Source organism: Melanerpes formicivorus, unplaced genomic scaffold (assembly GCF_026170545.1).
Source record: "Melanerpes formicivorus ecotype bairdi unplaced genomic scaffold, bMelFor1.0.p_v2 SCAF_301, whole genome shotgun sequence".
NCBI classification, from domain to species: Eukaryota; Metazoa; Chordata; class Aves; order Piciformes; family Picidae; genus Melanerpes; species Melanerpes formicivorus.
In genome coordinates this window covers 85,740-100,915 of record NW_027142653.1, presented here as the reverse complement: position 1 = coordinate 100,915, position 15,176 = coordinate 85,740, and the positions used below count along the sequence as shown (strand labels likewise).

Genomic DNA, 15,176 nt, shown 5'->3' with positions numbered 1-15,176 from the left:
TTCTGCACATATATTGTAAATACTGTATATATTGTGTATATTTAACCTGCCTTTCCACATTGCTTGTAAAATATAGCATTCCTTCCGCTTCTCTGGCTGAGTTAGCTGTGTTTTTTTTTCCTCTTTGTGGGGGAGAGAAAGCTAGGCCTTCTCTCTCAACCCACTACAGTCACTGACAGCTTGGAAGGTTCAGAGTGGAGATGAGGCCAAAGAAATGTCCCTCCGAGGGCAGAGCTGCTATGCATGAGGCCATCCAGAGGTGTCAGGAAATGGCAGGGAGAGCTGAGACAGCTCAGGGAAGGGATGGAAATGGCAGGGGGAGAGCTGGGTGGGTGCAACCATTTTAGGCTGTGCCTTTAAGAAAGGGACAGTGCTGGAACCCTCTGGCTGAATATTTTGAAAACATTCAGATATTCTACATTAATTTCATTGGTAGATCGGTAGAATGCAACTTTAAGTTTCAGTTCTGCTTGAGTCTCTCCATCAGTTCCAGTCTGTTCTGTCTCTTCAGCCTGTCTGCTTCTGAGCAACAGTGGCAGGACCTGTTAACCTTGAGATAAGAAAACTAATCCTTGCATGCGCTTTTGAGCCTAACAAGAATTTCCTCCTTAATAATTACCTTTTCTCTCTCTCTAACCCTCTTGGGAAAAAAGGGAGGTAGGGGGAGAGAGGGGGTACAGGGGGGGAACCCTTCTCTGTCCAGAGGAGGGAGTTTTGTTCTGTATTACTTTCTTTCCTGTGTATTTCTGTATATATTGTAAATACTGTATATTGTGTATATATAACCTGCATTTCATCCTGCTTGTAAATACAGATTTAATTCATCTTGCTTCTCCGACTGAGTCAGCTGTGGTTTCTGTCTTTGTGGGGGAGGGAGAACTGAACCTTCTCTCACCACCACAGGGTTAAAAAGATCAAATTTGTAATGGGATAAGGGCCAGAATGTACTACAATGGGGCCAGGGGATCCCAACTGTGCTAGATCAGGGTCTGTACTGGAAGGGAACCAAGGGATTAAGTTTAGAATAAGCCTTGCCCAGTTTATACTGGTAGGAGATAAGGGCATCCAGTTCATAGTGGGACAAGGCCTAAGGTGTACTTGGAGGGGTAAAAGGGAGCTGGTTTAGACTGGGACAGGGCCCACACTGTACTGGGAGGGCATTAGGTGTCCAAACTGTACTGGAATGGATGCAGTCAGTCCTGGGGGAAGCCAGGGAATGCCTTTTGTACTGGGATGGGACCCACACTGTAGTGGGAGAGGGCAAAACAATCCAGTTTATTCTGGAAGGAGGCCACAGCTATGCTGGGGAGAGTTCAGGGTATGTAGTTTTTACTGGGAAGAGGCACAGTCTGTACTGGGAAGGTGGTCATGTTACTGACGTTGCAGTTGGAGAGATTCATTTGATACTGGAACCTGTGCAGGGCTTCCAGTTTATTCTGGGATGAGTCTCAGACTGTACTGGGATGGGATCAGGAAAATTTGTTTATACTGGGACAAGGACAAGTTTGTATGTGGAAGGCTTAAAGGGACCCAGGTGAGGTGAGGCTCAGTTTCTAGAGGGATGGGATCAGGGTATCCAGTTTGTACTGTGATGTGGCCATTCTGGACTGGGAGGGTCAGAGTATGAAATTTATGCTGGGACAGGTGGAGCTGATATGGGAGAGAATCAGGATCAGTTTGTACTCGGGTGAGGAGCAAGTTTGACAAGAAGGTGTTCAGGAGATCAAATTGGCAAAGGAAGGTGCCAGCCTATATTAGGAGGGGACCAGGGGTCCAGGGAGTGCTGGTGCTCCCTGGCAGTGAGGCTGTGCTGGGACTCTTTTCTATGCCAACTCTGCATGCAGGAATTGTCCCTAAAGCTCTGGGAAAGGTCCTTCATTTTGTTTAACCAAAGAAGGAGCAGAGGTCCTGTTACATGAATTCTCAAAGAGAAAAGCAAAGCAGACAGTGAATTAGAAAGGTGATGACAAAGAGGAAAAATCCACCCCTACCACCAAAAGATATAGAAGCCAGGCTGGGCCTGCACTGAGTGACATCAGAACTGCTCTGCAGGCGAAGACAAAGAGTTTATTGCTTCTGAAAGCATCCAGGGATCAGTTTGCTCAGGGCAGCCTTGATCTCCTGGCTCCTCAGGCTGTAGATGAGAGGGTTCACTGCTGGAGGCAACACTGAGTATAGAACTGACAAAACCAGGTTGCAGGATGTAGAGGAGATGGAAGGGGTCTTCAGGTAAGAAAAGATACCAGTGCTGACAAACAGTGAGACAACAGTCAGGTGAGGGAGGCAGGTGGCAAAGGCTTTGTGGCGTCCCTGCTGAGAGGGGATCCTCAGCACTGCCCTGAAGATCTTCACATAGGACACCACAATGAACACAAAACAAACAAACACAAAACAGCCACTGCCCACAAGAAGCCAAAGTTCTCTGAGGTAGGACATGGAGCAGGAGAGTTTGAGGATCTCGGGCACTTCACAGAAGAACTGCTCCACAGTATTGCCCTGGCAGAGGGGCAGGGAAAATGTATTGGCTGTGTGCAGCAGAGCGTAGAAGAAACAAGTACCCCAGGCAGCTGCTGCCATGTGAACACAAACTCTGCTGCCCAGGAGGGTCTCATAGTGCAGGGGTCTGCAGATGGCAACGTAGCGATCGTAGGACATGGTGGTGAGGAGAGAAAACTCTGCTGAAATGAAAAAGAGAATGAGAAAGGCCTGAGCAACACATCCTGCATAGGAGATGTCCCTGGTGTCCCTCAGGGAATTTGCCATGGATTTGGGAACAGTGGTGGAGATGGCACCCAGGTCAAGGAGGGCAAGGTTGAGGAGGAAGAAGTACATGGGGGTGTGGAGGTGGTGGTCCCAGGCTATGGTGGTGATGATGAGGCCATTGCCCAGCAGGGCAGCCAGGTAGATGGCCAGGAAGAGGCAGAAGTGCAGGAGCTGCAGCTGCCTTGTGCCTGAGAATGGCAGGAGGAGGAAGTGGGTGATGGAGCTGCTGTTGGCCATCTGCTGCCTCTGGCCATGGAGACCTGTCCAAGGAGGGAAAGGCAGTGACAAGTTAGGGCACACTTCTCTCAGCCTCATTGTAACCCCTGTCCCTGAGCTGCATGAGGAATGGATCAGCTCAGTCCCCATCACTACCAACCAGGGATGGTTCATCACATCTTCAAATGCAGCAGGGACCCAGAATTGCCATGAAGATTCCTCTGGTGTCAGAACAGAAAGTGACCAACAGCCCAATCCCAGGGAATGAGAGTCCCATGGAGAGGTAGAGAAACAGGGAACAGCTCTGCAGTGCTGCAGAGACAGTGAAGGGAAGAGAGAAAGGCAGAGGGGCTGGGGGTGAAGCCTTCTCCTTCCCCAGCTCTGCTCACTGCTGCTCACAGGATGGAGCTGAAGAGCTTTTGTCCTCCTTTTGTGTGCACACTCCAGGAGCCTTCAGATGAATGTCAGCTGCCAAGGTTGTGACTCCTGACCTGGAGTCCCTAGCTTTGAGGGCACTGCTGGGCCTCTGCTGGGTAGAAGAGGAGAGCAAAAGGTTGCATTAGGAAATGTGTCTGCAGTGCAGAGAATGGCACAGAGGTTCCTGATCCCCCTTGCCAGGGCATCTCTGACAGAAGATCCCTCTCCGCCTGCAGCCCATGTCCCTGCTGCTGGCAGCTGTCCCTGCCAGGAGCTGCTTCTCTGTTCCTAGCTTTCCTCCCTGTCCCTGCTGACAGAGCCCATCCCACCTGCTGTGTGCTGAGCTCTGCCCTTCAGACCCCTCCCAGCAGCAGGACACTGCCCAGGGGCAGCTCTGGGTGTGCAGGGGCTCAGGAAAAGCTCAGACAAAGGCTAATGAGACCTCAGATTCTTATGAACAGCAGTGAAATTCTAGTCTCACACTGCCCTCCCAGCACACCAAGGGGATCAACATTCAAAGCCAAGACTCCTTCCCTTCCAGCAAAATGCTGCCTTGATGCTCTTATGGAAAACCCCCTCAGAAATGCCCAGAGGTGAGCCAGGACTGTGAGCAGCTCTGGCCAGCACAGTTCTCTCCCCACAGCAGAAGGACCCTGCCCTGCCCTGCTGTGCCAGGGCTGTCTCCTGCCACTCACAGCTTCTCCCCACAACACTGTGTGGAGCTCCCTGGGCAGCCTCAGTGCTGAGCCTGGCAGGCAGCACAGTCCCTGACCCAGCACACAGCCCCTGGGCTGCAGGGACCCTGCTCTGAAGGACAGCCCTCACCACCCCTGCCTGCACCCCAGGGCTCCACAGCTCTTCAGAAAAGCCTGAAAAGAGCCTCTGCACAGGAAGATTTCCTTCCAGCCCCCAGCAGCTGTGGCTGTGCCAGCTTTAGGAGATGCCTCCAGGAGCTGCACCTGCACTGCCCTGCCCCCACAGACTCACCGTGTCAGTGCCTGCAGTGACTTCTCCTCCTGTCAGCTCTCAGTCACCCTCCTGGACACCTCCAAGCTCTCTTTGCCTTCTTCATCGTGCTGAGATCCACTGGCAGTGCCCTCAGCCCTGCTGTGCAGAGCAGAGGAGCTGCTCCTGGGCACAGCTGACACTATTCTCTGCTGCCTACTTTCCAGCAGCTCCCTCCAGCCATGGAGCTCAGCCCAGCTGAGCAGCAGAGGACCAACCCAAGGGCATTTTAATGACCCTCTGGTGGCTTTGGTGCCATGTAAACATCAGAGACTGAGAGGAAGATGATGAAACCTCTCCAGAAGCTTAAGTCACTTTCAAACTCTGAAGTTTCTTCTCTGGTTGATGGGTCCCAGTGAGGACACTGCTGGGAAAGTGTCTCCAGGCTGTGGTTGGAGCAGAGAACTGGAGGCAGTGCTGATAGGTCAGGACAAGCAGAGGAAGATGTCTCTGATGCTGAGCAAACCTGGAGGTGTTTCATTAATGCAAAGGGTCAAGCCCTGACCCCTGGCCCCTGGACAGGCAGATCCTGTCCCTCACTCACTCCTCAGGGGGATTCCTGGAGCAGTGAGATGTGAAGAGGACCAATGCCAAGGGCGGGATTATGTCACAACCCCTCCCAGGCTCCTGAGGCTGGACAAGGAGGCAATGAGGCCCCAGGGCTGCAAGGAGGAGTTGTCTCCTCAGAGGCATCAGTGGCACAGACCACAGCCAGAACCAAAGGCAGGAAGAGCTTGGCTCTGCCAGGAGCCTTTCAGCTCTTCCACAGCCCTCTGTCATCTGCCCCTCAGGCTGTCCTCTGCTGCTGCATCAGCTGAGCCTCTTTCCCTGCAGGCTGTAGTCACCCAGCCAGCTGCCCCACCTTGCTGGCACCTTCCTTTGCTGCTCTCTCTCCATCCTCCCTGGGTGTTCCTTGAAATTTCAAGTCTTGAGCTGGTCCAGGGTGCTGCTGAGTGACATCCTGCCCCACAGCACTGCCCTGGCAGTGACATTTCTTTCTCCTCATCTCCAGTCTGGACCTCCCCAGCTCCACTTTGTGGCTTTATTTCTTTCTCATTCTGCTCTTCACTAGTCAGGCAATCTTCACATGTCTCCAAGCACTCTCAAGCTACTCCTCTGCCTTCTCATTTTCCACAGCACTGGGCTCAGGGGCTTCAGCCACTACCTAGTGGTCATATGTCAGATGCCTCCAAATCCCTGCTCAAAGGACAGTGGCTTTAAGCTGAAAGAAGGCAGAGCTAGATCAGCCATAAGGAGGAAATATTTTGTGGTGAGGGTGGCAGGACACTGGAAAAGGTTACCCAGAGAAAGGGAGAAGAGAAGGTTCTGAGGAGACTTTGTTGTGGCCTTCCAGTATCTGAAAGGGGCTCCAAGAAAGCTGGGGAGGGACTTTTGAGGGTGTCAGGGAGTGATAGGATTGGAGGGGAATGGAACAAAACTAGAAATGGATAGATTCAGATTGGATGCTAGGAAGAAGTTCTTCCCCATGTGGGTGGTGAGACACTGGCACAGGTTGCCCAGGGAGGTGGTGAAAGCCTCATCCCTGGAGGTTTTTAAGGCCTCCAGGGCTCTGAGCAACCTGCTCTAGTGTGAGGTGTCCCTGCCCATGGCAGGGGGTTGGAGCTGGCTGATCCTTGTGGTCCCTTCCAACCCTAACAATTCTGTGATTCCTCATCCCTTGAAGTGTCCAGGATCAGGAACTCTGAGCAACCTAAACTGGTGGAAGATGTCCATCCTCATGGTCATGGGTTTGGATTAGTTGCTCTTTTAGGTCCCTTCCATCCAGGATTCTTTAACTCTAATATCCACAAGTCCTTCTCCACAGGGCTACAGATACCTACAGACACCATGGAGGTGTTTTCACCTCCCTTAGTCCCCAACAGCCTGACAACAAAGAAAGAGTTGCCATTTTTTGGACATCAATGGCCAGGGCTTTGGAGAAACAAGACAGGACCTAAGTGCACCTCACTCAGATCAGGAAAGCTGCAGTGAGTTTGACTGAAGCAGGAGGATAATTTGACACAGTTAATGAAGCTGATGGACTTCAGCAAGGTGTAAGAGAGATGCAAACAGGTTCAGTTTGGTGTCAAGGTTCACTCTGTTCCTTACAACATGGATGTCATACACAAAGTTCTCTGGATTTGGCGTGGGATTAGAATGATTGTGACAGGAAAATCTCCTTTGGAGCTAGGCTGGAATGATCTTGCAGAGAGATTGGGAGTGAAGGGGGTAAGTGAAGCCCTCCTGTTGAGTCACAGCATCAGCATGGACCCTCCTCTGCAGAGAGAAGTGTAAGTGGGTTTAGACCCAATCCTAGTGACAGACTTGGTCCCTGGTTTATGACTCAGTTTGGGCGCAGGGATTTCAGGGGCAGAGCTTTCACAAGGCACTGTGGCTCCTGCAGAACTTGAAGGCAGCAGCAGCAGTTTAAAACTCCTTCACCAGTTCTGGTGAATCATGAGCTCAGGCTGTGGGATTTCACAGCAGCACTGAAGTCAAACCCCAACAGCCCTGTGTCCTAGCTGTGCTGTGAGACCCCAGCCTGGCTTTTAATCAGGGCATTGGTCCTGAGGATAAGATAAGGTATGGAACACTGTGCTGAGTTATGCTCATCCTGAAAGCAGGGGGAGAGGGGTTCTGAGAGCCCTTCCCCCCCTGGAGGGGGGGTTTTCTCCCCGGTAAACTGAGTTAGTCTGTTCCACTCCCCCTCCCTGTATAAGCCTATAAAGGGGAGAGTACAGCAACCATTTGGGGCTCTTTTGCTTCTGCCTCACCAGGAAGAGAGCACTAAGAGAGTCGCTGCTGGCTTCCTGCTTCTCTGCCATGTGGTCAGGCCTGGTCTTTCTCCCTGCTGCATCCACGTTTCTCCAAAGGACTGTTGGTGTTGTATATCTCCCTATCTATCCTTGTTCCTTACCCTTGTGAACCCTTCCTCTTATAGTTATATGTATACATATAGAGGTATTTTAAAGAAAACTTTTACCTCTCTGCTTCCAAACTGACTCCAAATTATTTCTCAGTGTATTTTACCCTTCCCTTTTCTTTCCTCTCTGTTGGGAAAGAGGAGGGGGGAGTGGGGGAGGGATTCTCAGCCTTGCCCCCATCTGAGCTCTTAAATCCCAGTTAAGGCTCAAACCACCACACTGCAGCAGCTGTTATCTAGACAAGGCCACAGGTTCCGCCTTGGAGAGTGCTGCAATGCAAGCTGAGGCTCACTGTGTGACTGCACCCAGAGATGATGGAATGCATTGAGAGTTTTGTGGCTCTGCTGCTGGACAGAGCCCCCAAGGATGAGTGAGGCAGCAGTTCAGAGCCAGAAGAGCATGCATGCCCCCCATAACTCTGGAACAGTGCTGAGAGGAGTTGAATGTGCTGTAGGCATGGCAGCTGGCTGAGGAACTGTGACCACCTCTGAGACTGGAAAGGGAATAAAGCTGCAAGGGTAACAGAGGAGTTTGGAGCTCCCCCAGCTTTTGAGACCTTCAGAGCCTGGGAGATGTTGCTGGCAGCCATGGTGGTGACTTTCTCTTTGCTTTTGTTATTTCTTACTTTCCCTCCTTTTCTGTATTTCCTGCCCATGCAGGTGAAGCACAAGCCAGGTGCTTTTCTCAACTAGCTACTTGGTTCCTTCTTGGTTTCATTTGCAGGGTCTGTAAAAGAACCTCCTGCTCTGCAGAAGTGGATCAGGATGCTAAGGCTAAATGGAGGGAGATGACCACTCCCCTGGTGTAGGTAGCCCACACTGCTCCTAATGCAGCCCCAGATGTACCTGGCCTTGTTCATGGTGAGCATTCACTGGTGGCTCCTCTTGCATACCTGGCAGTGCCCAGGTCCATGTCTTCAGGGTCCCTACTCAGCTAGTCAGGTCCCAGCCGGCCCTGATAGGTGGGCTGCTGCTTCTCCCCAGGAAGGAAACAGGACAAGCTGCAGTGATCAGTTAGAGGCACAGCCAGGGAAGTGATCACTTTACCTGCTCAGGCTCTGGCCACAAGGAGGCTGATGGCTGAGTGTGCAATCCTGTGCTCAGTTGTGTCTCAGGAACTCACCATTCAGTAGGAAGCCAAGGACTGGGAAGGGGGAGGTGGGGCCACTTCTGCCTCATGAGAGGATTGGCCAACAGCAGGAACACAGCTGGGAAAGGGACTGTGAGGTCAGTTGTGTCTGCAGGAGCTGACAGGGCAGCCCTGGGCTCATGGCTGGCAGATGGGCACAGTGATCTGGGAGATGCCCTCTGCCAAAGGGCCTGGGCTGACTGCAGGAAGGGGCTGATGGGTTGGTTGCTGTGTCTCTGCTGCCTGAGTACCTGATGGGACAGCAGCAGGCACAGGGCTTGGTGCTGTCTATGCAAGAAACTGCAAGGCCAGCAGCCTTGGGAGCTCCTGGTGAGGTAGGAGACAGCAGGAGAGAGGAACACTGCCAGATGGTGCAGCCTGGCAGGTGCAGACTGGTCATGAGGAACAAGAAACCTCTCTCAAAGGGCAGTGCTGCGGCCTGAGAAGATCTCCAGAAGGAGTCTGGGATCAGCCCTTCTCTTTGTGTCCCAAGAGGCAGAGTGTGAGTGTGGGCAGGTGTCAGTGAAGGCATGGAAAGGCCAAGGTGGGGAAGTGAGATGAGGGTCTGCAGCCTGCAGGGCAGGAGAAGCAGCTGTGAGACAGTGCAGGACAAAGCTGTGGTAGAGCTGGCAAAGGGCAATGGCAGTGGTGGGAGTGATGAAGAGAAGCCAAGACTGTGCCCTAATGGCTCTGGCAATTTTCTGCCCCCAAGGCCTGTGAGGAGATGTTGTCCTAAGGCAGTGGGAGGGCCTCACTGCCTCTTTCGACAGCCCCAGGAAGGCTGGAGACTGTCAGGCCCTTGTCCTCCACTCAGCATCACAAACCCTACAGGGATCCTAAAGGAAGGCTGGAGAGGGACTTTTCATGAGGGTGTCTAGTGACAGGACAGGAGGGAAAGGTTTGAAGGTGAGGAAAAGGAGGCTTAGACTGGGTCTTAGGAAGAAAGTTCTTCAGTATGAGGGTTGTGGGACTCTGGAATAGGCTGCCCAGGTAGGATGCCCTCTCCTGAGGATGTTGAAGGCCAGGCTGGATGAAGCCTTGAGCAGCTGAGTCTATTGGAGAGGCATCCCTGCCTATGGCAGGGAGGTTGGAGCAGAGGAGCTCTGAGGTCCCTTCCAACCTAGGCCATGCTATGCTGCTATGAAACCCACCCCCTACCCCCACTGCACCTGAAGAGCCTTGACCCACACATGAGGGACAGGATCTGCCTGCCCAGGGGCTGTGCTCAGGCCTTGGCCTTTGTGCTGCAGAAACCAGAGCCAGAGTTTGCTCTCCTGCACTTTGCCTTTGTCTGCTGCAATCACAGCCTCTCCTGAGCTGCTCTAACGAGTCCCTGGGGAGGCTTTGGCAGTAACAAGCCTCAGTGGGGCCAATCAATGCTTCAAGGTACTTTGTGTTTTGCTTCTTGCTTCTTGCAGAGTTTCTTCACTCTTCTCTCAGTACCTGAGGTTCATGGAATGATTCCCAAGTGCCCTAAGGAGCTCTTTGTGTCTTTGCTGTTTGCTTCCAGATTTCAAAGTGCACCTCACAAAGCTCAGATTTTGATGGCAAACTATTTGATTCTTTCTCAGATGAGGGCAGAGCTGACAGCAGCATCCACCAAGCCAGAATGATGCAGGATGTCTGCTCATGAAGTCTGGACTGGGAGGAGAAGCTGTCCTTTGAGGGCTGACACTGAGTGGACAACTTTGCTCCTCACCCTCTCCAACCTCCCCATTGCTGTCTCTGCCCACCTGGGCCTTCCATCCCTGCTCCTTGCATCAGACTTCTCCACTGCTCTCTGCAGCTGGAGCTCACAGCTCCATGGCACCAGCTGCCCCCTGCTCTCCTTAGACAACTGCCTGCACACAGCCACAGAAGAATTGTTGCTCTTTGGAAGCTAAGCAAAGCCAAGGCTGAGAAAGTTCCCTCAGCAATCCAAGCCCTCTGGAACCATCTGTTCAGCACAAGCTGTCTCTCAGCAGCATGCCCGTCCACAAGGGTGAGGCAAAGCCAACAAGTTCTGCCATGGCTGTGATTTCTCAGCCAGTCAAGAGTTCTTGAGAGTGAGGAGCAGATGAAAAGGTTGGATCTTAGCAGCCCTTCCTCATGAACCAATCCTGAATTCAAATCTCTTTCTGTGGCTGTGCCTAGAGAGAATCACCAAGCACACAGGCACAGGGACAGAGCTGGCTGCCTCCAGTGGAATGTAGAGCCCCCAAACATGGTGACAGCTAAGGTGCCTGTCCAAACACACAGAGAGGTGGGGAGGAGGCTGGCAGAGAGGCTGCCCTGGAGTTCAGTTTCCTTCTGCTGGAGCTCAGGGCAAACACTCACAAAGCTTCAACATTCTCAGAGGATGAGAACTGAGCCTGGAGCAGTCTGACTTGGTGCTGGCCCTTGGTGCAGGTTGTGCCTGAGAGATGTCTGAGTGGGGGAGATGCTGGACACAGCTGCTGTGATCCAGGAGAGCTCCAAGGCTCTGGCTTTAGGGTCACTGTTTTTAGAGCTGGAGATCCTTGACTTTCATCAGGTGTTTCTCTGAGCTGCAGAACCTTGGATGCTGAATCATCCTGGGATCTTTTGCCACTTGCACAGACCCTGAAGCTTTTGACTCTCAGAGTTTTCTATCACCTGATTGTTGGCTGTGATCCAAGCACAGATGCACTGAGCTGAGCATGGCCTCAAAGAAGGATCTGGACAAGATCTTGGATAAGAAGAATTTCCTGGAGAATAATTTGAAGGAGCCAAGTCTCGGCCTTGAGGAAGAGGAGAAGTGGTTGATGAAGACATGGCTGAGGACAGCAAGGATGAAATATATGAGGATTCGGAGGAGGATGACAATAATTATGAGGTGGACAAAGGGAATGACGTGGAAGAAGAGGAGGATGATATGGAATAGGACAAAGAACAGAAGGAGGAGGAATATGAAGAGGAGGAAGATGGGAAACCCATATCAGCCCCTCTGTGACACCCAAGCAGCCACATCAATGCCCTCAGGGTGGGCAAGGCTTTCCACTCAGTTTGGAGCTGCTGAAGCCCCACTGCCCCCAGCCCAGTGCCCAGCCCAGTACCTCTGTTTGTGGTGACTGTGCCATGAGCTTCACTCTCAGCTCCAACCTCATCTGGCACTGCTGCGTCCACAGGCAGAAGCAGCCGCACCTCTGAGCTGCCTGAGGCAAGAGCGTCACTCAGATGGCCTCTCTCAGCCAGTACCACTGCACCCACACCGGTGCCAGCCCTTCCCCTTCACAGTCTGCCGCAAGGGCTTCAGCCGCAGCTCCTCCCTCACCTGGCATATTCACCCCCACGCCGGTAGCCAGTGTGCCCCAGGGGACACAGCAATACACTGACCCCAGCACTGCCAGGCCAAACAAGCTCCCCCTGGGGAGCTTTTTCCAGCAGACTGAACTGAAATCTCCTCTTTTACACCTTCTTTCCTCAAAAGCAAATGTGCTCCTGCCCTTCTCAGCACCAGCCAGTGCTGAGGAGAGTGATGACAGTGCTGAGTCAGCACAGCCACTGCCATTACTACAGCTGGGCTGGGATTTGTCTGCTTTCCCCCCAACACTTTGGGCTTGCTAGAGGTAAAAGAAAAGCCTCATCCCACGGATAATGCCTAATTAGAATGGAAACCCCAACCCTAAAAAGTATTGTCTCTTGCTGCATTTTCTTTGACATTTCTGTCCCAAAAGGCCACTTTTGGGGGCATTTCTTCCCAGGACCAGGGCTGGAGCCATGTGCCTACTTCAGGGAGGTGTCCTTGAGGGGTCTTGGGGGAGTCTTGAAGGTCAAGTGAGGGAATCAAAATAACTCATGTAGCCATTCAACAGGATCCTTTAATAACCTGCATGGACATGGAATGGATCACTCCAAAGCTTACACGTGCTTGTCCTGGAGGGACAAGTCTGAACATGCCCAAACACAAACCCCCTTGCACCCCCTCCCTGTGGATCTGGAGTGTTCAGCACAAAACTAGACCAAGGACAAGGTGCTGGTAAGTCTGCAAAGTCTGCAAAGTCAGGCTCAGGCTTGTCTAGGCAGGGCCTGTGGTCGAGGGTAACAAAGTGCCCAGTTTGCAGCTGTGCCTGGCCATCTGCCATGCTTATGGACTCCCTGTGCAGCTTCCCATGGGTTGGGCAAACTTTATTCTCTAGGTTGAACTCTCTTGTTCCTCCCTTGTTCTACCAAGCAGCCCTGGGGCTCCCCAAAGCCTATTTTGTCCACATGAAACCAGAACATGCTGTAGCTGCAGCTGCTGAATGCTGCTGGATTGGAAAGCAGCCTCTGCATGCCTGCTGCCCAAGTCTGCAGCCAGAAAGCTGCTTTGCTCCACCTGTGACACCTGAGGTGCTGGTGCAAGCTTCTGGAGCCATGGCGAGATGAATGAGAACCGCTCGTCCCACACTGAGCACTGGAGAACTGCAAACCTCTTGCCCAGCCGGCAAGCCTCCCCATGTCCTGTGAGCCAGTAGCTACTCACTCAGAGCCCCAACAAGCTGCTGCAGCCTGAGCTGAGAGCAGCTGCCTCTCTGCTCACAGAGAAATTCTGCTCCAGGGGGAGACTGCTTCTCCCCTGCACACACACACTCTGCACAGCTGCTTTTCTGAATGTCATATTGCTTCCAACCCCCCAAATCATTTTGGTGTCCCTCCCCTGGACCTCTCCATCAGCTCCCTGTCCTTCCTGTGTTGAGGGCTCCAGAGTTGGATGCAGTAGGAGAGGAGAGCATCATAAAATGGCAGGATCCATCCTCTCTCTCCATCCCTGGCCATGCTGCTTTTGATGAAGCCCAGGCTGCCATTGGCTTTCTGTGCTGCAAGCTCACACTGCCTGCTCCTGGCCAGCTTCTCCCCCACCAGCACCCCCAAGTCCTTTTCCTCAGGGCTGCTTTCTATCACCTCCTCCCCTAGCCTGTATTGATAGTGAGGATTGTTCCAGCCCAGCTGCAGGACCCTGCTCTTGCTCTTGGTGAACCTCATGAGGGTCACCTGGGCACCACCTCTCCAGCCTGGCCAGGTCCCTCTGGATGCCATCCTGTCCTTTTGGCATCTCAACAGCACCACTCAGCTTAGTGCCATCTGCACCCTTGCTGATGGTGCCTCCATCCCTCTGTCTATAGCAGTGATAAAAATATTAAGCAGCAAAGGATGGGATGAGTGGAATCAGCTTCTACTGGGACAAGGCCTGGGCTGTACTTGGAGATGTTAATGGGAGGCAGTTTGAAACGGGAGATGGCCCAGACTGGACTCTGGTGTGATTAGGGAATGGAGTTGTGACTGTGACAGGGTCCAGGGGATAAAGGAGGGGATAAAGGAATCCACTATAAACTGGGATGAGTCTCAGACTGTACTGGGATGTGCCAGGGGACTGAGGTTGTACTGAGATGGGGCCCAGACTGGTCTTGGGAGGGGTTCAGGTGATTTAGTTTTTCCTGGGAGCAGGCACAGTCAGTACTGGAAAGGAGTCTTGTTCTCTGGTTTGCACTGAGAGGGAAGCAAATGGAACTGGGAGGGGGCCAGGGCTTCCACTTTGCTGTGGGATGAGACCCTGTCTGTACTGGGAGATCAGGAGACGCAGTTGGCACTGGGATGGTCCCCAGTCTGTACTGGGTGATGCCATTGGATCCAGTGTCAAGGAGCAGGTCTTGGACTATACTGGGATGGGATGAGGGCCCTGTCTGTACTGGGAGTGAGTCAGAAGATGCAGTTTGTACTGTCAGGGGGACCAGTCTGTACTGGGTTGGAATCAGAGCACACAGTTAATGTGAAAGGATACAGTAAATACTGGGAAGGGACCAAGATGTTCCAGTTTGTGCTGGGATGAGGCCAGGTCTGTACTGGGATGTGTTAAAAGGAGGAACTTTGTTCTATCTGGGGACAGTAATGCAGCTTATACTGGAAATGGGACAGGACCCAGGCTGCAGTGCTAGAGGACAGTATGATCCAGTTTGTACTGGGATGAGGCCACATCTGTACTGGGAAGGGTTAAAGGAACCATGTGTGGACTGAGTCTATACTGGAAGGGGGTCAGGGTATCCAGTATGGACTCAGAGTAGGTGCAGTCTGTAATTGGTGAGGGTTGGGTTATGAAGACATGAGGAGACCTCCAGTTCTGATGGCAGTGCTGCTCTGGAGCACAGCTCAGTTCCACAAGCAGCCCTGGCCTGTCCCTGCCTGCAGTCCCAGCATTGCCACACAACAGCACAGTGGCCAAGCTGCCAAAGCACTCGTATCATAGTATCATAGTATCAGTCAGGGTTGGAAGGGACCACAAGGATCAGCTAGTTCCAACCCCCTTGCCTTGGGCAGGGATACCCCACACTAGATCAGGCCTTGCCCCAGCACAGAGGCTCAGCAGGAGAGGGTGGAAGGGAAGAAAGAGCAGCTGAGGACAACCCAAGCTCTGGGGCTCCCTGGCACTGCTGCTGTGCTGGGACTCTGCCCCTCCTCCTCCGCACACAGGCACTGCCCTGCAGCTCCACAGAAGCCTTAGAGGAAGGAACTCACAGACACAACTCCCTGCAGGGTCCTTTATTGTGTTGAACACACAGGGAGCACAGCCTGTGAATGGCAGGAGTCCCCATCCCTCACACAGGTTCTGCACTGCATCAGAGTCTTCCTGGCCTCCTGCTGCACCTGCCAGAGGCTGTGAGGCTCCTCAGCCCTGCACTGTGTTACCATGTTCTGGCCCTGCCTGAGTTGTCCCACAGCATGAGGGATGGACACAGGGAGCTTGGTTCA

General features: G+C 52.7%; 2 protein-coding genes across 2 annotated transcripts in view; both read right to left on the bottom strand.

Moving 5' to 3' along the window:
- The window catches only part of LOC137458957 (zinc finger protein 850-like), a 142,183-nt gene that overhangs the window by 112,187 nt on the left and 14,820 nt on the right, over positions 1–15,176 (bottom strand).
- On the bottom strand, positions 2,095–3,000 carry LOC137458963 (olfactory receptor 14J1-like; the record flags this gene model as incomplete). Its single annotated transcript, XM_068170250.1, has 1 exon — positions 2,095–3,000. A coding segment is annotated over exon 1 (906 nt), but the record flags the coding sequence as incomplete, so codon positions are not given.